The sequence below is a fragment of the Ursus maritimus genome, unplaced genomic scaffold (genome assembly GCF_017311325.1).
Source record: "Ursus maritimus isolate PB19 unplaced genomic scaffold, ASM1731132v1 scaffold_6, whole genome shotgun sequence".
Taxonomy (NCBI): domain Eukaryota; kingdom Metazoa; phylum Chordata; class Mammalia; order Carnivora; family Ursidae; genus Ursus; species Ursus maritimus.
This window is the reverse complement of record NW_024426774.1, coordinates 49,659,039-49,686,005: the sequence shown is the minus strand read 5'-3', so window position 1 is coordinate 49,686,005 and position 26,967 is coordinate 49,659,039. Positions and strand designations below refer to the sequence as shown.

At 57.3% G+C, this 26,967-nt stretch overlaps 1 protein-coding gene across 4 annotated transcripts in view; it reads left to right on the top strand.

Moving 5' to 3' along the window:
- Positions 1–26,967, top strand: part of DYSF (dysferlin) — a 203,481-nt gene that overhangs the window by 92,287 nt on the left and 84,227 nt on the right. For all 4 annotated transcript variants that reach the window (XM_008699984.2, XM_040623327.1, XM_040623325.1 and 1 more), the window contains 10 exons: positions 402–594; positions 2,678–2,833; positions 6,233–6,364; positions 6,455–6,621; positions 7,434–7,548; positions 7,834–7,939; positions 8,205–8,347; positions 10,142–10,315; positions 25,406–25,499; positions 26,051–26,128. In XM_008699984.2, the coding sequence (XP_008698206.2) occupies positions 402–594; positions 2,678–2,833; positions 6,233–6,364; positions 6,455–6,621; positions 7,434–7,548; positions 7,834–7,939; positions 8,205–8,347; positions 10,142–10,315; positions 25,406–25,499; positions 26,051–26,128 (1,358 nt within the window). The remainder of the gene's footprint in view (positions 1–401; positions 595–2,677; positions 2,834–6,232; positions 6,365–6,454; positions 6,622–7,433; positions 7,549–7,833; positions 7,940–8,204; positions 8,348–10,141; positions 10,316–25,405; positions 25,500–26,050; positions 26,129–26,967) is intronic.

The following is a 26,967-nucleotide window of genomic DNA, read 5'->3' as shown; positions in this document are numbered from 1 at the left end:
GGGCAACTTAGCACTCTGGCCTGTGCTCTGGGAGAATGCAAGGGGGCACAGAGGGACCTGTTGGGCCCTCTGAGGGCTTGCGGTCATTTGGGCAGAGGGGACACACATGCAAAAAACTCCTAAATTTCAAACAGGCAGCTCCAGGGTAGAGGGCTGAGGGTCTTTGGAGCAGGAGGCCTGTGGAGCAGGGCAGGCTTCCTGGAGGAGGTGAGGATGGAGCAGGTCACATGGAGATGACTGTGCATGTGGGTCAGGCTGGAGAAGGCACCTAGGGCACCCGGAGCACCTGGCAGGCAGGCTGAGGGTGTGGGTTTGGGGGCTCTGTTCACATGTGCGTGGACAGCATGTGCGCTTGGACCTGGGTGAGTGCCGGGCTCATCCCATCTGTCTGTCGCTCACAGCCAGCCCCTGGGTGATGTCCACGAGACACCCTCTGCCACCCACCTGGACCAGTACCTGCACAGGCTGCGTAGCCGTCACCTAAGCCAGATCGCAGAGGCGGCGCTGGCCCTGAAGCTCGGGCACGGCGGGCTCCCGGCCGCCCTGGAGCAGGCTGAAGACTGGCTCCTGCGGCTCCGTGCCCTGGCCGAGGAGGTAGGAAACCCTGCGGGGTGTCTTCCTTCCTGCCTGAGGACATCAGAACTGGGCGGCACATGGGAGACTGTCTGGACCATGATCCAACTCCGGCCCCGTTGCTGGGTGAGCTTGGACAGCTGACTCAGTTCTTCTGAGCCGCAATGTCCCCTGTTCACAGCAGGAAGAGACAGGATGCAACTGGAGACTGGGTGTTATGCGGCCTAGCTGAGAGCCTGGTGTGCAGTAGGTGCTCAATCAGTGCCCTCCATGTGCTCAATACATGTGTTCAGTCCATGTCACCAAAGTATGTCGGAGACGGAGCTGGGCCCAGAATCCTGGGGCGCCTGGCTCCAGTTCAGTGCTGGGGTCTGCTTCCCCAGGGACCTGACCCCTGGCCTCAAACCTGCCTCGCTGGGGGCCCTGTATTTCTTGCTCTCCTGCCTGCCTCCCAGCCCCAGGCCTGAGGAGGCTCTATTTGGAGGACTGTGAACTTTGTCGTATCTAATCAGAGAGAAGTGGCTGTAGTTTGTCCCCACCTGTATACCACCCCCCTCCTTGCCCCTGGTCAGGTACCCCGCACCCCCAGCCCAGTTCCCAGGGCAAGCAAGCATGCCACAAAGTTGTCCAGAACGAGGATAAGGTTCTGCTCATGTGTCACGGGCAGACCAGTGGCTGCCCACTCCGGCCAGAGGTGTGTGGTCCCCCTACGGAGGCGATGGGCTGGTGAGGAAGGATCTCTCCGGACGGAGTGTGGAAAAGGGCAGGGCCTGAGAGGGGCTTCTGGAGGAGCAAGTCATTGAAGGGGAGAGGGAGTCCAGGAGGTGGGGGACTGGTCAGAAGGGGAAGGCAGCCCAAAAAGTTGGTCCCTGAGAGTCAGCCTTGGGCCCATCTTGGAACAGGGCTTCGGGGATGTGGCCAGCTACCCGGGGGAGCACTCTGTCGCCCAGTCGCAGGCTGGCCCCATGCAGTGGCTGCAGACCGTCCGCTTGGGCTGGTCTTCCACCATCTTGGCCCAGATGGCCCCTGGAACTCTCGCACACATTGTTTACGGCCGGGAGGGCTTAAGGTCAGATGGGTGCTCCTGACAGCAAGGGACCCCAGAGAGTGCCTTTCTCAAATTTGAAGGTGCGTCAGAATCCCCTGAAGGGTTTGTTAAAACAGGTTATAAGCCCTGCCTGACTCTGCAGGTCCCAGGTAGAGCCTGAGAATTTGCATTTCTAGCACCTTCTCGGGAGCTGCTATTGCTGCTGCTCTGGGGAACCACACTGGGATCGTGGTTGGGAACCACTGTTTGGAGGCAGAAAAACCTGGTTGGCTCCTACCCTCTTTGAGCTTAATTTCCTCACCTGGCCAATGGGGCTGCCTGTCCCCGCTGCAGGGAGTAAGTGAAACCGCGAAATGCCCCGTGAGGCTCCAGGAGTGTCAGCTCTCAGCCGTGGCCCTGGGGAGAGACCCAGCGCCACCTCACTGAGCACACTTTGCTCACCAACCTTGGAAGCAGGTGGGCTGTTCCCAACGGTTTTTGCTCTGAGTTACTGGCTCTGAGGGGCTCAGGCCTTGCAGTTTTGTTCTGGGCTGGTCACCATTTTCAGAGCCCAATGTCACAAGGCCCAGTAAAGGGCCAGACCCCACAAGTCCCTGCTATTAGAGGGAGAAGGGGGGAGTGTCCTTCGGGAAGGGGCGCATCTGGGGATTCGCTGCTACTCTCAGGGCTGAGGAAGAAGGGTAGCATCGTAAGTGTGATGTCATCTCTCGGGTCAAATCAAATCCTCCAATCTCTGCGCCCCCGGGAGCATCTGTCTGCCCAGTGGAAGGGATCTAAGAAGATAAGCGCTGGGCTCCCGGCAGGAGTGTGTTTTCCCAGGAAATGTGAACTCAGCCCAGTGCGTTTTTGGCAGGCTCCTCATGTGAGCGGAGGCAGCCTCATGCCCCGTGCTTGGGGGTTCCTAGCCGCCGAAGGCAGAGCGGCGGAGCCAGCCGTGGGGGGTCAAGGAGGCTCTCGGGGGTGGGGGGTGGGGGAGCTGGAAGCTGGGAGGAGAGGTGGCTCATGGTGGGCTGTGGGGCGTGGGCCTTCCCACCCTGACTGCCACCCTCTCTCCAGCCCCAGAACAGCCTGCCCGACGTCATCATCTGGATGCTGCAGGGCGACAAGCGAGTGGCGTACCAGCGGATGCCCGCGCATGAGGTCCTCTTCTCCCGGCGCGGAGCCAGCTACTGCGGCAAGAACTGTGGGAAGCTGCAGACGATATTTCTCAAAGTGGGTTCTTTTTTCTCAGGTCATGATCATATTTTCTCCCAGGTCGTTCCCTTCCCCTTCCATGTCTCCTTCTGGTCTCCACCTGACTGAGAGTCTGTAGGCTCTCGGAAGGGGTGGAGGGCTTCGTGTAAAGCCATTTCCCTTCTCTCTCCCCTGCCAAGTCCCTAGACCCCACACACCTGGGCTAGAAAGTTGGCAGGTGAGAGCTGGAATCACAGGGTGCTGGAAATGAATGAGACAGGGTCTGTGCCCCCTGCTCCCCACCCCCCAGGCTGTCTGGGAGGGGCTGACTCCCGAGGCTGTTCTCAATCTCATCACCAGGTCTCTGGTAGGGGGGTGCAGCCCTCAGGCCCCACCCCAGCCTCTAAGAGCCCTGGTACGGACCTCTTGCCCTGCCTGAGTGCTTTGGCTCCAGCTGGGGTCAGGCTCAGGTTCAAGTTCTTGCCTGTGGGAGGGCTGGTGTCTGGGCACTGGTGTGCCTATGGCTCTGTCCCATCTGGGAGCTGGGGGCAAGTAATCCAGGGCCCCTCATGTTGTCCTGCCCGCATCTCTTCTCCCTTTTCTGTTCCTCCAACCCCCACCCTTGCTCCCCGTCCGTCTTCTTTCAGGGTACTGGCCAGCCTCAGGCTGGGCGACGGGGACGCGAGCAGGTGCCCCATCCTCCTCTCTGGGTCAGTGTGGCACACAGAGCCAAGGCTGTTTTGGTGGGGGTACTGTGGCCTGGAGGCCAGGACGCTATTCAGGGAAATCCCTTCCTGGGCTGTTGACTGCCTGGCCCGAGGGGAGGGTCCCTGTCTGGAGGGCTGTCACGGAGGCTGTCCTGCTGGAGGAGGAGTGGCCTGGGAGGTGGGCCTGCCCCTCGCCACTCACCACTCACTCCAGATGGCTCTGTTGGCATTAATTATAAGCTGCCTGGCCTTCAGCCCAGCTGGCCCATCTTCCCCAGCCCCTTGCTCTCAGCCTTCCCTTCCCGGCCCCTCCTTCCATCCACACCAGGGAGCAGCACCCCCCTCTCCTCTTCCAGGAAGTCGTTGTTGGCTAGCCTCAGCCTTGAACCTCTGAGTGCCTGCCGGTCAACCCATTCATAGATCAGCCAGTCTTTCTCATTGTGCCCTGGGCTGGGTAGAGAGGGCAGGTTTCAACAGTACATTGCGTGTGGACGGGTGGCAGGGTGGGCAGGAAGCCTGTGTGGCCTTGGGTAGGTTGCCTGACCTCTCTGAACTGCTAGCTGTCTTCTCAGCTGTAAAATGAGCATCAGGCCGCCCACTTCACAGGTTTTGAGGGTTGAACCAGGTGACACAGGTCATGGGTCTTGCTGGAACGAGGTGACCAATGAATATCAGTTCCTTTCCCCTCTTGTCCCCTTTTTCTTCTGGGGTGCTCCCTTGCTCCCTGGCCAGAGGAGGCCCCACCAGCACGACTGGAGGCCAAGGTAGAGGCAGAGGTGAGCAGATACCCGGACTCAGGGTCATTGGAGAGGCCAGCTTTGCTTAGAAAGAGGATGGGGACATGTCAGGCAGTGGGCTGCCCCCTCTCACCTGTCTACACGCCACCTGAGGCCCGTCCCCCGGCTTTCCTCACCTCCTAGCATCCTGCCTTTCTATCCCCTTGGCCAGCTCCTTGCCGAGCAGGGCAGAAGGGAAAGGAAGTCAAGGAGCTGCCCGTGGCCGGGGGGAGGCACAGCAGGGAAGCCTGGCTGGCTGGAGCGCAGGTGGGGATGCGCTGCGGGAGGAAGAACCGTAGGCTCTGACCTCTCGGCCCTGCATCCTTGGGGAGACACAAACTGAAAAATGTTCCCCGATTCCAAGCAGAAAAAAAAAAAAAAGATATAGAATTGTTTCTCGAAGTCTTCCCCACTGAGTTTCTGAGCCCCGCCAGTAGCTCCTGAGCAAGCTGTACAAAAATGTTGGCAGCAAGCAGAGACCAAGAAAACATTGGTGTTTCTTAACTTAAACCAAAGTTGGAAAAAATGAGCACCAGTAGAGAGGGAGAGGAGCCCCAAACTAGACATTTCTTTATTTGCTGTTGCTATTTTGGGTCCGGCAGGCTGGCCCCGTCTGGGGGAGGGCAGGGGAGAGACGGGGGGTGGAGGGGGAAGGGGGGGTCAGGCATTCCTGCCATCTCCCTGGGGCTGGCGGTTTGGAGGGAAAAAGGCCACTCACCACCCCAGGGAGGGGACAGCTGAAGTGAACGGTCATGGGAGGTTGCCCAGAGGGTGACATGTGGGGTCAGGGCCTCCTCCAGGCTGCACTGAGGATGAACCAAAAGCAGAGAGGCTGGGTGAAGGGGGGAGACTGTCTATTGCACCCTGTCCTTTCCCCGTACCTGGCCCGGGCTCTCCCTCCAGGGACCCGGGCCTCCCAAACCTGTTGGCGACCTCGTACTCTGGCCCCCCTTCCCTCTTCTGAAGCCATCAGAGCTCCTTTCTCCTCTCATCAGCCCCCGTTGCAGAGGAGGTAACCCTCCAGGCTCAGGGTCACGACACCTAGGGACTTAATGTGCCGCTTCCTCGAAGGGACAATGTGTTGTTCTGAGAGCGAGGAGCTCCTGCTTCTCAGGCCGCTTCTATTGATTTCAATCAAACGGTGGAGTAGATGTGGACAATAAATGTTTTATGTTGGGTTGTTGTGGTTACTGCATTCTGGCAGAGCCTCTGAAGGTTTCAAGGTAATAAGCAATCGAGGACCAGTGACTAGTGGTTAACATGCTGATAAGCGCTTGAAAGGAGAGCGGTATCAGATGGTACGCCAACATCGAGCCAAAACAAAAATAACGAAAACACTCCCCCCCAAACCAAGCTGAAAATTAAGGAGGAGGTCTTAACCTCTTCCCCTTCCAGACCTGGATCATTGTATCTCCTTCAGAGATACGTTCTCAAACTGCGCTGTCCAATATGGTCGCCGTAAGGGGCTATTTAAATTTAAATTAAAATGAAATAAAACTAAAAATCGAGTTCCTCAGTCACACTAGCTGCATTTCAAGTGCTCAGTGGCCACATGGGGTTAGTGCTACCAGATTGGACCACACAGATAAAAACCATCTTGTAGCAGAAAGTTCCACTGGGCAGGGTCATTCTAGAAGAGAACAAAAATGGGGATGTGGTGGGAGAGGGGAGAATGGGAGATCCTGGTCTAGGCCTGGCTCAGCTTATGGGAGAGCACCTAGGTGGGGGTGATGCAGTCTTCTTTGGAGAGAAGGAATCTTGGCAGGTGTGGAGAAGCCTTCTTAATTATACATTTTCTTTCTGTGAAATTCTGGTAAGTTCTCCAACAGGACACATATTTAGGGGTATCAGGCTGCTATGCCCAGGGGTCCCTGGAGGACCCCCCCCACCCCGCCTCAGTGGGGACATCCTGATCTTACAGGGGATTGTGGTTTCTGTCTTTCTCTGGTATCCAGTATCCCATGCAGGGGGTGCCCGGAGCCCGGATGCCCGTGCAGATACGGGTGAAGCTCTGGTTTGGGCTTTCTGTGGATGAGAAGGAGTTCAACCAGTTTGCTGAGGGAAAGCTGTCTGTCTTCGCTGAAACCGTGAGTGCCTGCCAGCCTGCCCTTGCCTGTCCCCTGCCCCCCCAAGCTGCGCTGGGCCCCACTCACTTCTCTTTATCGCTTGCTCTCCAGTATGAGAACCAGACCAAACTGGCCCTCGTTGGGAACTGGGGCACAACAGGCCTCACCTACCCCAAGTTTTCTGATGTCACGGGCAAGATCAAGCTCCCCAAGGATAGCTTCCGCCCCTCGGCCGGCTGGACCTGGGCTGGAGACTGGTTCGTGTGTCCAGAGAAGACGTGAGTCCTGGGCAGGGCGGCTGGGGGCCCCCTTCTGTCCCAGTCCTTTCCCTGAAAGGCCGAAGTCCCAATAATGGCCCTACTTGCTCCTCCTGCCCCTATGCTGGCCACAGGGGCTCCCACCCGAACTCTTCCAGGGCTGAGGGCTTGCTAGGGGGCATCGTTTCTGGAAGGGCTCAAACACTGGGAAGGTCCTTTTCTATTAAACTAAAGTTGGCCTCCATTGGACTTTGCGTCCCTTGGTTGCAACCTTCTTCTCCCAGAGGCCACAGCCTGGTTCCTCCTCCCCGTGTTAACCCTTCCTGGGCCTGAGGCCCCTCCTTTCTGTGCCTCTCAGAACAAGGCCGTCCGGCTGCAACACCGTCCCTGCCTCTTTCTCCTCTCTCGTTTCCTGTCTGGTTGACGTTCAACAACTGGGTTTCTTTCCTGTTCTTTGTTTCAATCGAAGTATAACACAGAAGTGCACAGCTTCCCTTTTACATTTCAACCACTGTCTCCCTGTCGAGCTTCGACGACCCACCAGCCTTTTGGTGTCTTCGGCTCCCTTTCTCTTTTTGGTGTCTTTCTCTTTCTTTATCTTGGGTGCTGGTATATTCTTCTGTCTGTGAACGTCTCTAGGTCCCCCTGGCTCTCCTTTCTCTCTCCCCCGTTGACCCTCTGCCCCTCCTTTCCCTCTCCTCTCCGCCATGTTGTCGGTGGGATGAAGCTGATGCAGGAAGCTTGGCCGAGGCCCCGGGGCTGCTCTGCTGGAGGCGGTGGGTGTGGAGGGGGTCTTCAGCAGAGGTTCTGACCCCTCACCCGCCCTGCCCCAGGCTGCTCCATGACACCGACGCGGGCCACCTGAGTTTCGTGGAGGAGGTGTTTGAGAACCAGACCCGGCTCCCTGGAGGCCAGTGGATCTACATGAGTGACAACTACACGGACGTGGTACGTGGCCGCTCCAGCGACAGGCGGGCTTTGCCTTCCTGGGGTCCTGGACCCTGGGGCTCAGGAGGGGCCCGTGGCTCAGAGAAGATGGGATGTTTCTAGCCTGCTCCCATGTCCCCGACTTCATGCTGTGGTCTCCAGAGGGATAGTGTGAGGTCCAAGGCGGGTAGGACACTGATCCGGAGTTGCATCTGGGGCTTCAAGGATGTATGTTGTCAAGTTGCATCTTTTCTGCTTCGTGATGACATGTGTCTTCTCACGCTTGCCTGTCCTGTGTTGCCCTAGAATGGGGAGAAGGTGCTTCCCAAGGATGACATTGAGTGCCCGCTGGGCTGGAAGTGGGAAGATGAAGAGTGGTCCACGGACCTCAATCGGGCCGTTGATGAGCAAGGTGGGCAGCACATGGAGCCCGGGGAGCCACCCCGGCAAGCGCAAGAGGCGTGCTGGTGGGACAGCTGAGTGCGGGGCCTCGTGCCCTGGGACCCTGGCCTTCCCTGGGCTTCTTCCTCTGGAGGACTTCCTGGATGAGCCCTCACTTACGGCTACACATTAAGTCAGTGGGCCCTCACGAGCCTGTGACTGTGCCCGAGAGGGAGAGAGAGCCTCTGGGGAGGTGGGGAATGGCCGGGCAGTGGCCAACAGGCGCCTTCCCCCAGGCTGGGAGTACAGCATCACCATCCCCCCGGACCGGAAGCCGAAGCACTGGGTCCCCGCTGAGAAGATGTACTACACGCACCGTCGGCGGCGCTGGGTCCGCCTGCGCAGGAGGGACCTCAGCCAGATGGAGGCCCTGAGGAAGGTGAGTCTGGCAGATGTGGGGGGTGAGGCCCTGGTTAGGGGAGGCCAGCTGGACACAGGTGCACGCCTGTGTGCTCAGGACATGTAGAAGGTGCGTGGGCTCCCTCGAGGTGCTCACAGATCACACCCAGCACACACGCAGCTGCTCACAGGTCCCGGCGCCCACGCAGATCATAGCAGTACACGTCCAGATGCTCCCAGACAGAAAACCCCCAGATGCCTGTGACCGTGCAAGGAGACCGGACTTGGGATCACACACGGACCTGGAAGGTGCCAAGACACACAGACACTGGGTCTGTGGCCGGGTATCCCGGAGGCAGAGCCTGAGACAGGGGTTTGGCTGAATGCAGCTTATTGAAGCAGGGTGCCCGGGAGCGCTGGGAGCCGGGATGCGGTCTCAGGCCAAGTCAGCTTTGGCCTGAGCTGTGGCTTGGGGCGGGGCGCACCCTGGAGCACCACAGAATCGTCCTCACCTGGAGGTGAGGGCACTGGGGTTTGTACCCTTTTGGTTATGTCATTGGCTGCGGTTGCTGGGAGTGGGCTGAGGCCCATATCCTCCCCATGGAGCCTGCTCCCTTCACTCGCCAAGTCCCGGCTGGAGCTAGGAGTGGGGATGTGTGCGCTATGCTGGTGAGCACGTGTGCGCCCTGTTGCCGGCTGGTGCCTTGGTGGGCTCCGTCAGCATCTACCAGGGGACGTGCATGCAGTATGAGCACACAGGCCCACGGGCGTGCCCAGATCCCCACAAGACAGAGGCGTGAATGGGCGCGTATGAGTGAACACAATGCACACACCTGTTCTTGGAGCCACCCGGATGCCCAGGTCCTGCACAGCCTCAGTGCCTGCCTCCCCTGGTCCCTCTTGTGCCCTGTTCTTTCTTCCTTCCTAAGCATGCATTTGAATTTTGGCCCAAGAACCAGGCCTCCCCCAATCCAGGAGTAGCCTTTGGCATGACCCAAATTTCTTCCTTTCTCTTTGGGCACAGAGAATCTAGAGAGGGATGTCGCTGGGTGCAGGGAGAAGCAAGGTTTTGGGGCAACAGACTGTTTGTGCTTCCATGAACCAGACAGACTCCACCCTCCCTGCAGGGGTGCCCAGGGGATGGAGGTGAACCTTGTCAGGCAGGGGGCCTCGCCTGATCCGTCACCACTGACATCCCTCCCAGAGACGGGTACGGCTGCCCTCTGGGACTGGCTCCTGCTGCTTAGTTCATGGCCAGCGCCTGAAGGGCACCTGAAGATAGTGTCAGGTCATCAGCTGGGTAGAAAGGGGCTTCCAGGCCTCTCTCCAGGCCTGGGAAAGGGTCCTCTCGAGGAAATGCAGGGCCGGGAGCCCTCCACAGCTGACCTAGGCCTAGCCTCAGGGAGAAATAGCCTGAGGTGGGGAGACAGAATCTTCACTGACCCACTTCTATTTTTATAAGCTGAGATGTGAAGAAGAAAAAGGAAATGACAAGAAAACCTTGGATTCATGAAATCCATCCATAATCCAAGTAAACAAACAAACCCAAAGCCCAGGGTTTTCATTGCTGCTTAGTCTACCTGCCCTCTCTGGCTCCTCGGATCCCCACAGCCCGGGGAGTCTTTTCCCCTCCTGATTTTCTGACTCCGATTCTGCTGCTCAGAGCCCCCCTCCTCCAGGTGGCCTTCCCAGCTGTTCCCACCTGGAGGGCGCTGGTGTGGAGCGGGTGGGGAATCGTGGAGGGCAGGCGGGAGGGGCGCTGCAGGAGCCCAGCCCAAGGTCTCCCTGTGGGCCGCCGAGCAGTGCCTGAGTCTGTCCTGTTCTCCCCGCGCAGCACAGGCAGGCGGAGGCAGAGGGCGAGGGCTGGGAGTACGCCTCGCTGTTTGGCTGGAAATTCCACCTGGAGTACCGCAAGACGGATGCGTTCCGCCGCCGCCGCTGGCGCCGCCGCATGGAGCCGCTGGAGAAGACGGGGCCTGCAGCCGTGTTTGCCCTTGAGGGGGCGCTGGTATGTGGCTGGGCCCGTGCTGGGTCGGTGAGGTGCCGCTTGCTTTCCCAGGGCTGTTCGGGGCTGAAGCGGGAGCCCCCAGGATAGGACTTCGGATGGAAAACTGGCTGGTCCCCTTGGCTTCGGTTCCTTTGGGGTTGCCTGTGGGGAAAGTGGGTGGCAGTCTGGGTGTCCTCCTAATATAAAACAGCTCCCTTCGTGGCACCGGGAGACCCGCTGCTTCTCTGTGTAGTCAAGATGGGAGCAGGCGGAGAGGGCCTCAGTCAGGCGGAGGTCACAGGTCTGACCTCTGACTGGAGCCAAGGGACCTGGCTCTTCTCGAAGAGGCTGGTTGCCACAGGGTGGGTCTGAGAGGCTTTGGCTTAGCCCCTGGGAGTAGCCAGAGAGGCCTGATGACCCCTGAATGTCCTTGGTTGCACACGAGTCCTGCTTGGTTGGACGGAAGCCGTCTGATGGCATCCCTGAGATTCTGGGGGCAGAGATGTAACTCAGGCTGGTGGTCCTGCCTTACAGTATACTTTCTGGAGCCAGTAAATTGGGGTCAGCTCAAGGTTACCAGGGTCTGGCTGATGTGTTCCCCCAAAGATGAGCAGACCCTTCCTAGACAGTCTGAGGAGGGCCATTCTCTACCCTGTTTTGGTCTGGGGATTCCTGGAGGTGGGAGGGGATGCCCAGCATGAGGCCCTTCTTCTGAAATCCAGCCAGGACTGTGCAGCCCCTGGGGATTTGGGCTGCGACTCAGGGACCAGGTCCCACCAGCTTTGATAGTTGATGGGATCTGAGTGTGTCCATGCACATCAGTTGTGTGTGTGTGTGTGTGTGTGAATGTACGTGAGGATTTGGTCGGAGGGAGGAGCAGTGGGGCTTTGCCCTGAGCCAAGGAGCACAGAGGACAGGCTGAGGATCGGATGGGATGGATACAGGGAAGGGAGTTGAGACTGGCGGTGCCCCAAGGGGTTTCCATCCCTCTCAGGCCTTGAGGGTGGGCTAGGGCCAAGGGTAGCAGTATGGGAGAGGAAACCCCTTGGGGGCCAGATAATCCTGGTTGTCTGATGATGTCTTGGGGCCAAGTTTTAGGGCGGCTGGAAGGAGACGGCAGAGCTCCAGGCCCCTGGGCGCATGCTCAGGGAGGGCAGGAGGAAACTGCTGCCCCGGCTAGGGCAGCCCCAGCTGGAGGTCCCGTGGGGCAGGGCTGGCATGCGTTGACTCCTTTTGTCCTGTCAGAAAGGGCCTGGCTTGGGCACAGGGCAGGGCCTGGGGGTGGGCTTGTGGCTCCAGCTGAGGGGTGGGGGGATAAAGGCCTTGGCGGAGCTCAGAGTCAGGGTCTGAGAAGCCTGGGTAGATATCCTAAGGAACAGAAACTCAATGAAATGGGCTACAGAGAGAAAAGGAGTTTAAGAGCTCAGATGAACGGGAGAGTGAAGCAGGCATTGGCCTGGCAGGAAATGGGGGTTCGTACAGTATTCCTGGGACTGTCTCTGACTCGCTCTTCTGTCTTGGCCTCGTTCTCACACTGGCTCACTCTGGGTGGTAACAAAGATGGCGCCGACATCAACTTTACAACCAGCAAAACCCTGCTAGGCAAAATAGCACAGCCCACCTGGCATCCTGCGTTTCCTCACAGCTGGAGACCACAGAGAGGAGAGTGCTGTTTTCTCCTTAATGCCGTGACAGTCTTGGGTGTGACTGATTGGCTCTTGTGGCCATGTGCCCATGCCAGCCTGAGGGTGAGGAATGGAATGTTCTGATTGGCCATTCTGGGTCATGCCCCTTTTCTGTAGTTGACAGCACCATCAGGATGGGGAGAAGAGCAACTGGAAAGGAAAAAAAAAGCCGGCAAACAGTGCTGGGCAAAGAGCTACTGATGATGGCCACGGGACTCCGTTCAATGAGCAATAGGGAGCCAGTGTGGGTTGTTGAGCAGAGGAGTGCTCTGGTCAGAGCTGGGCTTCAGGGCCATTAGTCAAGTAGCCATGGAGGCTCGTTGGGGTGGAAGAATGGAGACCATCAGGAGACCATCAGGAGTCTTGGTTAGAGATCTGGGATGAGGTGATCGTCTGGGGTGGGAGCTGGGAGCCGGAGTAGAGGGAAGTGCAGTGGCAGAGTGTGGGGAGGGTCAGATGGGCCCAGAGGCTCTGCTGGGTGCATGGTAGGGCTTCTCCCATCGCTGGGCCACAGGGCGGGCGGGGTGGGCCTGGGGCCGCGATGAGTTCATGGTTGGCCCTGGCAAGTCTGACACACATGGTTAAGTGCTGTGTGACGAAGGCGGGTCTAGCAGTCGCTTGCCAGGCCGCCCAGGGCAGGGAGGCCAGGGCCGTGGGAGAGAGGATGCGAGGCCAGAGGTAGCCAGAGACACATGGACAGCAGTGTGGACGGGTTCTGGGGCTGGCCAGGATCTGGGGGAAGAAGATGAGCAAGGCTGGGGACCCACTGCCAAGCTTTCATGGCTCGGTGACTGGGAGAATGAAGGGGGGCACTTCCCAGAAGCAGAGAAACCAATCCGTTTATTCTTTATGTGGGAGAAAATGTCGGGAGGGAGCACTGAAATCGTATGTCAGGTCAACAGACGCGGGGAGGGGGTGGATTGTGAAGCAGGTGTGCCGCGTCTATGATATGCAGCAGAAACCAACATAGCGAAGCCCTCAGTCCTGGGGGAGCTTGGCCGACAGAGAGAACCAGAGGCAGACAGTGGTGGGAGAGGCTGGATCCCACAAACCTGCAGTTGGAGGACACAGTTTGGAAAGTCTTTAGGTGTGGCCAGCATTTGGACAAGGCCACAGGCCCATTTGACAGTAACTAGCTGGACCACTCTGTACTTCAGTGACTCGAACCTCCATCAGCACCAGCACACACACACACACACACACACACACACACACACACACACCCTCTCCTTCGTGGTGACCTATATGTGCTCCTATCCCCAAATCTGCTGTCCTTCGTCCTGGCAGGTACTGATGCCCCAGCCAAGGCACTGGGGCTAACGTCCAGGTTGCATTATGGGAGCAGATGGTAGGGTTCTCTGGGTGCCAGGACCCCGCTACTGTCTTGGGTGCCGGCCTTGCCCACTGGTCACTGATGTCGCTGATTCTCTTGTCGGGGGCATGGTGGGATAGGCGAGGCTTCTGAGTGGAGCAGGTTTGGTCTGAATTCTGCTGCCTCTGCTTCCTAGCTGTGGACAGGTCACTTACCCCTTTGGCAACTCTGTCACCTCGTCTGTGAAAGTCGCGCGTCCTAGAGTCATTGTAAGGGGTAACTATGTGACACATGTAAGGGAGTGCTTCTCAGGCCGAGTGAACATAGGAGTGATGAGGGGTCTTGTTAAAATGCACGCCCGGGATTCTGTGTCTGGGTGAATCCCAGAGTCTGCATTTCTAAGAGGACTCAGGTGATGCCATTGCTGCTGGTCCGAGGACCGTCTTTGAGGGGTGAGGATGTGAAGCACATCAGGCATCAGGAAGATGGTGGAGGTGGTCCCATCACCCTGCTCCCCCGCTTGGATGCCTTTCTGAGAGAGGCAGGGTGTATCCATGACTAGGTGAAGGTGTGTGGCCAGGGTCCTAGGGAGGGGAGGAAGGAATGATGACATGTTCTCCTTGCCCCCTGGTGAGAGAACAGTGATCTTTACTTCTAGTGACCCCCTGATCTGGTGATGGAGGCCTGGCCTATGGGGAACTGTTGTCTGATTAGGAAGAAAGGCATTCACATGTGAGTACAAATGAACCCAGAAGGATCTGCATCTTTGAGGTGCTGGAGGGCAGAGTAAGAGTCATTCCAGAACGACGGTGTCTAATGAGGGAGGCTTCTTGGAGGAGGACGTTGGGAGGCAGACCTTGAAGGAGTCTAGGGAAGCACCGTGGATGGTGGCCAGGTGGTCTTCCTGGTCATCTGACATTTCTGGATGTCTGGGCCTGAGGACCAGGCCTGTGGCGCCCCCTTGCCTCCTACCTCCCCGCTCCTGGCCCACAGGTCCACCAGCAAGCTGCGCCTTGCTTGCCAGTTTCCCTCCTGAAGACATCTTGCTGGAAGGCAGGCCCTGTCTGCTCATTAGCACGGGCAGTCTTTCCCTGAAACCTTCTGCTGGGGCCAAGCCTGGCTCCCTCCGTGGAGCGGGAGGCCCTGGCTCCGTCTGCTAATCGTCTGCTGTCTCCATCCCGAGCATTATTTTATTTTCGTATTATTCTTTTTCCAGCTAATATCCTGGCATTCCCAAAGACACCGGTTTCATAATCTTCCTGGCGTTCCCAGGGAGCTGGGAAGCAGAGCACAAAGCTGCTATTATAGCGCGTTCCATCCAGCCTCCCTCTCCGTGCCCCACACCCCTTGCTGCCGCCACCGCCGGCTCCCACCCAGGCACCCCTTCCCGACGCCACCAGCCTCTCTGGGAACTCTGGTGACGGCTGCTGCGATGAGCTCACAGAATCCATCCTGTCGCCCTTGCCCTGGGCCTGCCCTCCATGCGCAAGGATTTTTCCAGAGCCCTGCCTCTGTGCTTGGCCCTGAGTGTTAGGAAGGGTTTTCTGAGATGCCTGAGGCTGGGCAGGAGAGAAGGGGATGGAGACTCGGCAACATGTGCTCCGAGCCTTGGAGATTTTTAGAGCTGGAAGGAACTTGCGTGTTTGAAAGGCGCTCTCCACCTGGCTTTGGATCCCCTTGAAACTGGATGCATACTTGTGGGTGTGCGGGTATGATCCGTGTATGCAAGCGTGTCCGATGTGTAAGCACACGGATGATGTGTGCACACACAATATGTGTGCAGTGTGCCTGTGTGTGATATGTATGTGCACGTGTGTACCAATGTTGTGTGCCCATGTGTATCTGTGATGTGTAAGTTCTGGCCTAAGATCTGTGGATTTCTTCAGGTCTCAAGGGAATTTGGGAGCCCAAAGAAGATAAGAATTACTGAAATCCATTTTACCAGGTGCCAAAGATCAGGCTGAAAGCTTTATGTGCATGGTCTCATTTTATCCTCACAGTGACCCCAGAAGACTGGATTCTATTATTATACCCATTTTACAGTTGGGGAGACTGAGGTTCCAGAACTGCACTGTCTAATACAGTAGCCACTAGCCACATGAGAGTATTTCCATTTATAATTAAAGTAATTAAAATAAGACAATTTAGGGGCGCCTGGGTGGCTCAGTCGTTAAGCGTCTGCCTTCGGCTCAGGTCATGATCCCAGTGTTCTGGGATTGAGCCCCACATCAGGCTCCTCCGCTGGGAGCCTGTTTCTTCCTCTCCCACTCCCCCTGCTTGTGTTCCCTCTCTCGCTGGCTGTCTCTCTCTGTCAAATAAATAAATAAAATCTTAAAAAAAAATAAAAAAATAAAATCAGACAATTTAGTTCCTCGGTCACACCAACCACATGTCAAGTGCTCAATAGCTGCACCAGGCTCGTGGTCACTGTATTGGCCGTGAAGCTATAGAACAGCTTGATCATTGCAGAAAGTTCTGTTGGACAGCGCTGTTCCAGAACAACTCGGAGCCCCTAATCTTACTCCAGAAGAAACTGAGGCCTGAGAAGGGCTTTGCCCAATGGCACAGCATGAGTCAATTCTAGAACCAAGGCCAGACAATGGGCTCTTCTGTCCTCTCCCCCCAAGTTCATATTCCCACTCCCATTAGGGCATAATGTCGTCCTCCTAGAAAAGGCCCTCGAGCGGGGTCCTAGGGAGGGCAGCTGGCTGGAGCCCTCGGCTGTTGGCGTCACTTTTCTTGTGTAGCCATGTGGCTTGGCTTCCCCGGAGCACTAGAGCAGCTAGAGAGGAGCTGGCACCGTGACCCCCACCCCAAGAAGCCTCCGGTTGCTTGTCTGAAGTCTGAGTCCTGACGCGAAGTGGGGAGGATCTATGGGGACAAGCTTTCCAAGCCCCAGCCTAAGGGCAGAGATGGGCAGCTGGGAGTCGGAAGTACTGGGAAGGGGGTCAGGGAGAGGCTGGAGCCAGAGAGGAGTTTGGGATTTGAGCTGCCTGAAAAGGAGGTCAGGTGTGGTGAGGAGGGGAGGGGCCGTCTCTGCACCTGGATGAAGCCCTGCTGTATGCAAGTATCTGGGCCTGGTTCGCAGAGTGGGCACTTGGACGCGGGGCAGCACCTGTGAGGTGAGAGGGGCTTGCCTCATTAAAGAACCCAAATCCCCACATAGGCGGGGCGGAGGGGGGGGAGGTGATTCCATGTTTCCCTGGCTTCTGTTTCTTGAATATGCTAATTGAGCGCCTGTTGTATTTGTGGTATTGTGCTAGCGGGAGCTAAGTGAAGGCTGGCTGGCCTCTCCAGCAGGGGCCTCCCTGCCCCTCTTACTGCCCCGCGTGGAAGGACCATATGGGTAATTCCTTTAAACTGGTGGACCTCAGGATCTGTCTCATTCCAGATTTGAATGCTAAAGTCTGGAGAGTCCAGCTGGGTGTCTGTGTACCTGAGACAAAAGGCCAGCACGCAGGCGTGCACGGTGCTGAGGAGTGTGTCGCAGCTGGACAGATGTGGTGGGGGCCCCACGTGTGTTATTGTAAACACACTGAGGTCTGCATCCACAGTTGTTAGGGTGACCTTATCACTTATTGTCATAATCACACGGGGAAGCTGGTGTCAGCTGGGGCCACCCCAAAGTGGGCCGTACGGTGGTCCTAATTTCGGAGGTTCTCTGGCATGGGGTAGAGTGTGCTTGAGTCTTTTCTGCAACCTCCCCATTTGGATACACGGAAAGTCTAGAGGGGCGCGTGTGCACACACACACTCGCACACACACAGATGCTTGCGCCAGCGCACACGTGGCACCGTGGATTCTCCAGGTTTCCTGATTCCATTCCCAAGCTCCCCAGGGGCTGGCCGGTAGTTTTGCAAGGATTTTTGCAGCTGCTTCCAAGCCCGGGCTCCAGCTGTAAATTAAATGGGGTTGCACCCTTGCCTGCTATTCTACTTACGGTTGCAATCAGCCCTGATTAGGAAGGGAGGTCTGTGTTCCCGAGTTCCCTCTTTTAAAGTGTTCTCCTCCTTCGGCCTGGCCTGCTAGCCTGTGTGGGGTTTCCCTGGAAGCTGAGGCTAGGCGGCCAGGGCAGTGATGTGGGCCCTGGGCTCCCCAAGGCCCTGACTTGGCGCTCAGCCCTGTCCTGTCCCGGAGCCCTGCTCAGGTGCTGAGTTTCGAAGGGGAAGCTGAAGCTGGAGAGAGCCCGGAGGGGCTGTTGGGGGACCCCTGGCTCTGTCAGTTAATTTGCTGTGCGACCCCAGAGAAGGCATTGACCTCTCTGGGCCCCAGTGTTTTCACTTTCAGGATGGCGGTGATAACAACACAGCAAAAATAATAACCTTCCCTTCCAGAGCCGGGGTCGGCAAGCCAGAGCCTACAAGCCTAGTCTGCCGTTGGCCGGCCGTTTTGCGTAGACAGGGCTTGGCTGGCACGTGACCAGGCTCATTTGTGTCTGCATTCTGTGGCTGCTGTCCTGCTACAGTGGCGGCCGAGGAGTTGTGACAGGGGAACGGATTTACTCTCTGGCTCTCCTCGAACGGCGTTTACCAGCCATTCTAGAGCATGCGTCTGTGCCAGGTGTTACCTCTGCCCTGGTTGTGTATCATCTCCTTTAACGTCCCCAGCAATCCTAGGATAGAGGGTTTATTACTACTCCCATTTTACAGATGAGCAAATGGAGGTACAGAGAGGGCAAGTCGTAATGATTCTAGTGGTGTTTCCTCACACGAGCGTTAAGAACAATTCTGTGCGTAACCGGTGGGGTCGTTCAGAGTTGACAGCATACTACCCCCGTGGCTGTTTGTTATTTGGTTGTCCCAGCAAAGCCAATAGTGAGGAAAAGGTCCTGGCCGTTCACCCTAGGGCTTGCTGGTCAGTGTTTAATAACTGGCTCTCCGGGAAAAAAAAATAAATCCCAAAACAAACCCAGTCTGGTTTGTCGTACTCGCTGGTTTCCGTGGTGTAATATCTGCGCTGTGGCTGATTTCAAGCTGGTGAGGTGACATCGCTGAGAGTGGAGATGGGGGGAGAGGAGCCGTAGCAGACCGTTACATAGTATTTCCAGCCCACAGATCCATTAGATGTAAATAACCTCAGGGCTGGAACAATGGTTAAAAGTCATAAAATAATTAGGAAGTGATGAGTTTGAGTATTTATCACCTTTTTAAAAAGATTTATTTATTTATTTATTTTAGAGGGTGGGGGAGGGGCAGAGAGAGAGGGAGAGAGAGAATCCCAAGCAGGCACCACGCCCAGCACAGAGCCCAACGCAGGGCTTGATCCTATGACCCTGAGATCATAACCTGAGCTGAAATCATGAGTCAGACGCATAACTGATTGAGCCACCCAGGCGCCCCTATCACGATAGCTGTTTTTTTTTTTTTTAAAAGATTTTATTTATTTATTTGACAGAGACAGAGACAGCCAGCGAGAGAGGGAACACAAGCAGGGGGAGTGGGAGAGGAAGAAGCAGGCTCCCCGCAGAGCAGGGAGCCCAATGCGGGGCTCGATCCCAGGACCCTGGAACCATGCCCTGGGCCGAAGGCAGACGCTTAACGACTGAGCCACCCAGGCGCCCCAACTACGGAAAATTTTTTAAAAAATTTTCCGTGGTTGGGCGCCTGGGTGGCTCAGTCAGTAGGTCTGCCTTCTGCCCAGGGCATGGTTCAGGGTCCTGGGATCGAGCCCGCGTGAGGCTCCTGCTCTGGGGAGCCTGCTTCTTCCTCTCCCACTCCCCCTGCTTGTGTTCCCTCTCTCGCTGGCTGTTTCTCTTTCTCTGTCAAATAAATAAATAAATAAAATCTTAAAAAAAAAATTTCCGTAGTTATAAATTTATATGATTTAATTGTTACAGATGGCTGTGTTTAACAGCTGGCTTGCAATACACCTGAAAACTTACTAATCTGCTCTTCTGAGCCAGGCGGGCCGGCTCCAGCACTCTTGGGGGTCCCCTGGTCCTGTTTCCATAAGAGAGAGGGCCCCCCGTCATAGCATTCTTCCCAACAGCTCTGTCACTTGTGCTCTCTGGGTCCATCAGACACTAGAACTGAGCCCTTCTCAGGAAGCCAGGAGGGCGGCTGGTCCCCGAAACCCACCTGCTTGACTCTGATGGGACAGAGGGCGTCCCGGTTGCCCCGAGATACCGCCGAGGCTCTGCTGTTTCCTTCCTGACCATCACTGTGTGGCTGCGGTGGCTCTGTCCTTGGCCTGCTCGGCCCCGGGGACCCTCTGCTCAGCCTGTTTTGTTGCCGCATCCACCGCTGGTCTTGCCCCTTCTTCCTCCGTCCTGCCTCCAGGTTATAGACCCTGAGCCAGATCTCTGGGCCCCGTATGGATGAGGCGTCTCACCACTGGCAAAGGGAGGAGGCGTGTGTGTGACGGACAACCAGTGAAACAGGAGGAATTTCAGACACGCTAGCGGTCTGGGGCTTGATCTTGGGTCCAGTTTAGGTGGGCCGAGGGCTCCCCCCCTCCTGCTGGTGCGGTGGCCACGCCAAGGTCCTGGGGCAGGAGTCCTCAGGAGTTAGGGTGGGTTTGGCCGCTGGCTCTGGGGACCCCGGGGGGCAGCCCTGCACCATCTGGGAGGGAGAGAGCTCCTCACACTCAGAAGCTCAGACTCTTCCCGGGAGCCCTGGCGGCCAGCCGGATAGTGGCGGGTCGGATGCCGCCCCGTCCCCCGGGCGAGCGGCAGGATCCCTTACACAGCTAGCCCCAAGATGGAGCGTGTGGCCACAGACCACAGTCTGGGAGTCGCATCGGCATGAGCTATGGAGGCAGGAATGTGGCTGTGGGAAACCCAATGCCCGGGGCCTGGTGGGGCTGGGGAAGAGCGAGTGCAGGGAGTGGGGGTGAAGGGTGGGTGGACAGAAAGCGAGGCGTGAGCTGCCACTGCAGCCTGGCTCTCCCGGTGCAGGACTCCGAACGAGAGCAGAAGCAAGGCAGCCTTCCTCTCTTAGCTTGCCCTGCCCCAGCTTTGCCCCTTTGGCTGCGTCTTCCCCTGAGCTCTGGGGGCGCAGTCATCCAGCATACTGCTGCTCCCGTTATGCCAACACGTTTCTCTGTCCCCTCCTCCAGGAAGCTTTCCTGAATGGGACCTTCCGAGGGTCCACCCCATTCTATTCCACCCCAGAGATGGCCTCACTGGGGGCGTGGTGAATCCATACCCCTTGCTCTTTCTGTAGTGACATCTTACTCTGAGCCCCCTGAGGGAGGGGGAAGGAGGGTGCTGTCTGATGGGCATTTTCCTGACCCTCCCCTGAGACCTGAGGCCTGAACGCTGCCCATGTGGCTGAGGGCCGGGAATGCTGGTGATTCATTGTATGTGACGAGTCTTCACTGGATGCCTCCTAAGTGCCTGATGCTGGCTGGGTGCAGGGGATAGAGGAGCGAATGCGCCCTGCCCATACACACGGAGAGATGGGTGCAGGAGAGAGCTAGGACAGGCTGAGCAGGGGCTGCTGCTGACGGGTTTCCAGGCCTCAGTGGTGACTGCGCTGAGGGAAGAGCTCAAGGTAGCCTCACCTGGGACGGCATTCAAGGTGGCGAGAACAGCCTGTGCAAAGGCCCTGAGGTAGAGAGAAGGTGATGGATTCCAAGTTTAAGGAAAAAAGAGCTTAAAGGGGGAAGGTGTTGTTTTAGCGTGAGACTGGAGAGTTGAAAGATTGAAACTGATACCTCTAGCACCATTTCCTGAGTGCTGCTTGGTGCTAGCGACCTGCCAACGGCTGGGCTGCCTCACTGCGTCGAGTTTTCACCAGTGGGTTTCCAGCGGGGCGATTTCTATCCCCCTCCCTGTTCTCAGGGGACATTTGACAATGTCTGAAGATATTTCTGGTGGTCCGAGCTGAAGGGTCCAGAAGCTATGGGGATCTAATGGGTAGAGGGCAGGGATGCCGCTGAACACCTAACAATGCCCAAGACGGTCTGAGGGAAGGACTGATAGGAAGGAGTGCCTCCCAGAAGCTCCCAGGTCAGGTTTGCATGGGGCTTTGTTGTTTGCTTTGAGAGAGATTCTGGAGTGTGAGCCTTGCACGTCTACACTTGAAAACCAAAATGTACCTCAGAGAGAAGGAAGTGTGGCATGGGATTACCTGTTATTGTACAGACTGATGCCCCGACCTGGGTGACAGGCTGGCCTTCGCCAGCTCTCTCCATAGCTCACGCTGTTGCGCTCTCCTGAGGTGAACTTCTGCTTTCGTTCACCTGCTCTCCAGGTGCGTACTGAGCACCTGCTGTGTGTGAGAGGAGCTGGGCGTATGACAGAAAACTCCCAGAGCTCCCAGTGGGAGGGCACAGATGAGGCAATGGGGCGGGGGTGCTAGATGTGCTAAGAGGAGGGTCAGGGCCCTGCGGAAGCACCTGGGACAGGGGCTTACTCATCCTTGCAGGGAGACCTTGAGGATGAGGCTGGATACCCAAGAAGAAGAGAAAGAAAGGGGCAGAGAGACCGATGTGCAAGAGGCCTGGGGGCAAGAAAGGGGTCCCCAGAGGGTTTCAGCTGGGTTAAGCATGAAATCTGTCAGGGATGGGGGTGTTTGGGGGTGTCCAGACTGCTGGAGACTCAATTCAGAGGCCACGGCTGGGCTGGGAGGGAGAGCAGGCCTCCCCCCTCTGCTCCCGGGGTCTGAAAGGATGTGTGCAGAGCCCAGCCTCCCCTGCGAAGGTCAGTGGGCCAGAGGATAGAAAGACATGGGCCAGCGGTGTGGGTAGAATTCTGCCTGGGCTGGGAACCAGGGTGACTGCAGGGCCGGGGCTCTGTCAGGAGGGACTGAACTTAGTGGGTGTCCCTCAGCCTGGCTCCTGATTCTCCCAGCTTCTTCTCAGCAATCCCCATCTGTCATTTTGAGCTGGGGGAGAAGGGAAGGAGGAGGCAGGTCCGTACTTGGGGAGCAGGTTGAGGGCTGGGGGAGGACGGAGAGCCCTGTGGACCCCCCACTCTGGAGGCAGGCCAGGTGGAAAAGTCCAGGCAGTGTGAGGGGCCTTCCCCAGGGGGACTCTGGTTCCTCCCCCTGAGGGACATTATTTCTCAGGGCCAGGGCCTGCCGTGGGCCAAGCACTAAGCTGGGCCTGAGATACCTGGCGCCTGCCTTTGTGGAAATCCCAGGGAGGGGGACACCTTTCCTGATCACAGGAGGGCGGACTGCCCTTGGACAGAGACCCAGAAATTGCTGCCAAAGCCCCAGACAGAGGCGTTTCGGTGGGAGTGGTGCTTCTGGGAGGAGGCTAGGGGAGGCCATCTGGAGGAGGCGCGAGGTGAGTGGGGATGTGCCCTGGCAGCCATCAGCGAGCACGGAGGTCGCTGCAGGTACTGGGAGGGGGCAAAGGCATTATGGGGCCTGAGGGAGCCGGAGGCAGCCTCCCTCCCTTCACTCACCTTAGCACCTGACTCATGGGGGGCATGCGTGTGTTGCCAGGCTGAGGTGGAGGGGCCTCAGGGTCCTGGGCCTTCCGCCCTGCCTCCATCCAGCTGGACCCCCTCCCCTCCCAACCAAGGTACACTGGGCTGCACATGCTACGGGTTGTTGCATGGGGGGCTGGACAAGCCCTGTTTCCAGTGTTCTGATCTGCTTTCCTTGGCGTCCTGTGCCTCACGCCTGGGGTGGCCTGCTGGGCCCCCCAGGTCCAGCTCAATGTGCGGCCTCGCGGATCCTGAAACTGGGAGCCGTTAGCTGCTGGACTTGGTGCGTGCTGTGGCGGGACGCCAGTGTGGCATGGCCGGGCCAAATGCCTTTTCTGGGGGGACCCCAGGATGCCTGGGGGGGTCCACACCTGCTCAGAAGAGAGTTCAGGCGTGGTGGCCTTTGGGTCTTTCCCAGTCTATGGTATGACATCCCTCCCTGTTATCCTGCTTTCCTCTGTGTGTGTGTGTGTGTGTGTGTGTGTGTGTGTGTGTGTTGAGAGACTGATTGCTTGATTGATTGCTTTTGATTTCTGCCCAGGCCTGTGGCTCCTGAAATGTCCACTTTTCCAGCTTCTGGAATAATTTTGAACAAATATGAGGTATATGAGTACCACCCCTGAGAATAATTGTGAGCTTTACAGTTTATGACCTACCCTGCCCCCGCCCCACCTGTGCCTTATTTCTCTTGTAAGATCATTACTAGCAAACATTTATTGAGCGTTTATTATGTGCCAGGAGGTGTGCTAAGAACAACACATAATGTATCTCCTTAACAATCCCAGCAACTCTCTGAGCTAGATACTGTAGAATTATTCCAAGTTTACAGAGACTGGTTCAGAGAGGTTAAACAAGCTGCCCAAAGTCACACAGCCAATAAATGGCAGGACTGGAATTGGAGCCCCAGCAGTCTGGTTCTAGAGCTTGTGTTGAAATTGTGATCAAAGGAAGGGGGTCCCTGACGGGGTGTCCCGTGGTGGGAGCCAGAGACTACCTGGCTGAAGCTGGACCTTGGTAAGTCCCCTGGAAAAGCAGACAAACACATCTTTTCTGCATATGTGTTTTATGGGCCCTTTTGCAGGACCGGAGCAGAGGAAGACCTGGTCTACCTTTAGGATGAATTTCTGTGTTGACCCAGAGTGACCAGGGCAGGCTTTCCCCGGGTGTCCTAAGATGCCCCGAGGATGGGGGAATTGGGATGGTCAGTAGCACTTCCGGCTGGGGAAGAGCAAGAGCTTGTGATGGAGCAGGTGTGAGGCTTGACCAGCTTCGAGGAGTGAGGCCTGCCTAAAGCTGAGGGCTGGGTTTGGGGGAGGGAAGCCCTGGGGTTGAACGGGAAAATGGGGCGGGTCACCTGAGGTCTGATTGGGGCCCTTCAGGTGTTGAGGGCCAGCAACGGATTTGGGCTATGGGTGGTGATGCTGGTGCTGGCTCTGGGCGTGGGCAGATCAGAAGTGGGGAGGCAGGCATCCAGGGAAGCTTCTCTGTCAAGGGGTCTGGACTGGCCCTGAGGGTGGGCGTGGCTTGAAGAGGAGGACGTAGAAGTGGCCATGCATCTTCTATTTGGAGGCACTAGGCCTGTGGGAGAGGTTGAGATTCCTGGGAAATGGTTGTGGCCAGGTGGCAGGGTGGAAATTCCTGGCAAGTGGCCACCGTGGGTGGGCCTGGGCCAGATGAACAGGCCACTGATGGTGAGGCCAGAGTTTCCATTCACGCACAAGGGTGTGTGTGCTTGTGTGTTGGGAAGAGGAACTAGGCAAAGGGCGTAGGGCAGGTGACAGTGGGGCAGAGAGAGCGAGGGACCTGGAGAAATCTCTTGGAGTGGCTGCAGAGGGAGTGGACAGCATGGGAACACTGTCCATCTCTCCCGAGTCCCTCTGCTTGGCTCTGGGCCATAGGATGTTGCTGGGCTTGCCAAGAAAGCCGAGTCTGGAGCCTGGGCTGTGGCGTAACCAGCACATTTCCTATTCTTGTGGGGGCCTTGATCCCTGCTGGGTCCCTGAGCCCCCCCAAACCAGGCGGGATGCCAGTGAGGGGCCGCGGTGGGGGAGAGGTGGCGAGGGCTACACCTGGGAGGTAGGCATCTGGTCCAAGGCAGCTGGTGTCTGGCCCAGCGGTTAGAACCCAGTGTGAATGAGGGCAAAGCGAGGGGATGGACTGGCTGGTTTTGTGTGCAGTACCCTGACAGGCTGGCTTCTGAGCCCGAGTGCAGAGTGGCCTGCCTCTTGCGCCTGTGTCTGTCCTGGCCACACCTGCACCCTCTTTTACCCTCAGCTCAGTGGGGGCTGGTGAGAGGTGGCAATGATGCCATGCAGCTTGTCCCTGACCTAGAACCCGGTGTCCAGATACGCAGGGGGTGGGCAGAGATGGTGGACTGGGTCCTCCAGGTTTGGCTCATCTTAACTCATCCCAGCGGGAAAATCCCCACTGGATTCTCTCCCCTAGAGTCCTTCCTTCTACCAGACTTGAACCTTCTGGGCCTGAACCACTCAGAATTCCATTCTAGTGTGTCTGGTCTCCACTAGAGAGGGAGAAAAGTTTCCCTGTGAACTTGACAGTGGAGTGTGGGGATGCTGTAGGGGGGTGGGCTACCCTAGAGGCTGATGGCCCAGCTCTCAGCATCCGAGGAGTGTTGTCTAGAGGTCTGACCTGGGCACCTGACTCTCTGCACCAGTCTCCCTGGCATCCCCTGGCTCTGGGGTCAAGATCGGTCACTACCAGCTCTATGTCTCCAGGGCGGCGTGGTAGACGACCGGAGTGAAGATTCCATGTCCGTGTCCACCTTGAGCTTTGGCGTGAACAGACCCACGATTTCCTGCATCTTTGATCGTAAGTGACGCTTGGAGGTGTCTCTAGGGGTGATGTGGACGGATGTGTAACCTTATGCTTGTTTGTATGGGGTTATACAGTCAGGTGTGTATGGGGGGCTAGGGGGAATTTAATCTACGTGCTTGGTGGTGGGTCAGTGTCTTTCGTGGGGTGTGTTTGTGCACCTGCTTTTGTGTGCACACGCGCACGTCCATCTATGTGTGGCGCGTGTGCTCTGCTTGCAATCAGGTGGCGCGTGTGCTCTGCTTGCAATCAGGTGTTCGAGGCCCTGTGCATTCTGGCTGCCCCCATTATTTATTTGGCTTCTCCTCCATCCCCTTCTCCCCAGCTCTCACCAGGCCCGAGGACACGACTCTCAGGTGTTACCTCTGAGCTGTGGTCTGTTCGGATCCTGTGAGCAGCTCATTCCCGCAGAGCGTGACGTGTGTCATTTCTATGGCTCAAACCCTGCATCGATTGCCCTTCCTAGGGTAGACTCTCCCCTCTCCCAGCCACAGCTTCTAGCCACTCCTAGTCCCTCACTTGGCCTCTCTGTTTCTTCCTTGCTGCAGATGGGAACCGCTACCACCTGCGCTGCTATATGTACCAGGCTCGGGACCTGCCCTCCATGGACAAGGACTCTTTTTCTGGTAGGTGGGAGGGGAATCAGGGACCAGGGATTGAGAGTTGGGAGCTGAGCCCACAGGCCTTCGGAAGTGTGGCCCAGGGCTTCTCCTGTGCGTGGGAGCTGTGGTGGTGTTTGTGGGATTTGTGGAGGTGGCTGACGATGCCAGGGTCACTGTGCTTTCTGGTTGTCAGGTGGCCTGCTTGATCCTTCTGTAGGGTTTGGCTTTGTTCACCATCACTTCCTTCTGAAAGCCCCTCTGGCCTTGACCTCCAGGATACTTCTCTCTCCGGAGTCTCCTGCAGCCACCTGCTGCTATCTGCTCCAATTCGGGGGGCTTCCCAGCCCTCTAAGTCTGATGGTCCTGATTGTCTGTGTCCTCTTCTCTGGGCACTGTGGTCCCCGCACCTTCCCTGGCTCCATGGACCACCCATGTCAGAAACTTCCAGGCCTTTAGTTCATAGGAGCCCCTCATATCCAGCCCCATCTTAGGTATCTCCCCTTGGATGCCTCACTGGCTCCTCAGTCCATCCCGTCCAAACGGAACTCCTTGTGCCCCCCCCGCCCCGATCCTGGCCCCCCCCCCTTGCCCACCTTGGTCTTGGGATCACATTAGCACGTGTCTATTGCCTATCAGTTTGGAAACCAGCAGTCATCCGGTCCTGTGGATTCTGGCTTCTGAATCTCGCTTGGAGATATTCCCTCTCATCTCCTGTTCTCCCTCGCCTTCCACACTGCCTCAGACAGATCTGCTCCTGTCACTACTCTGATTCCCAGTGCAGACACTGGGAGAGAAAGCCCCAGCTCTCAGCCTGGCAGGCACTCCTTCGTGGGTCGGACCCCGTGCACTTGGCCAGTTGCATC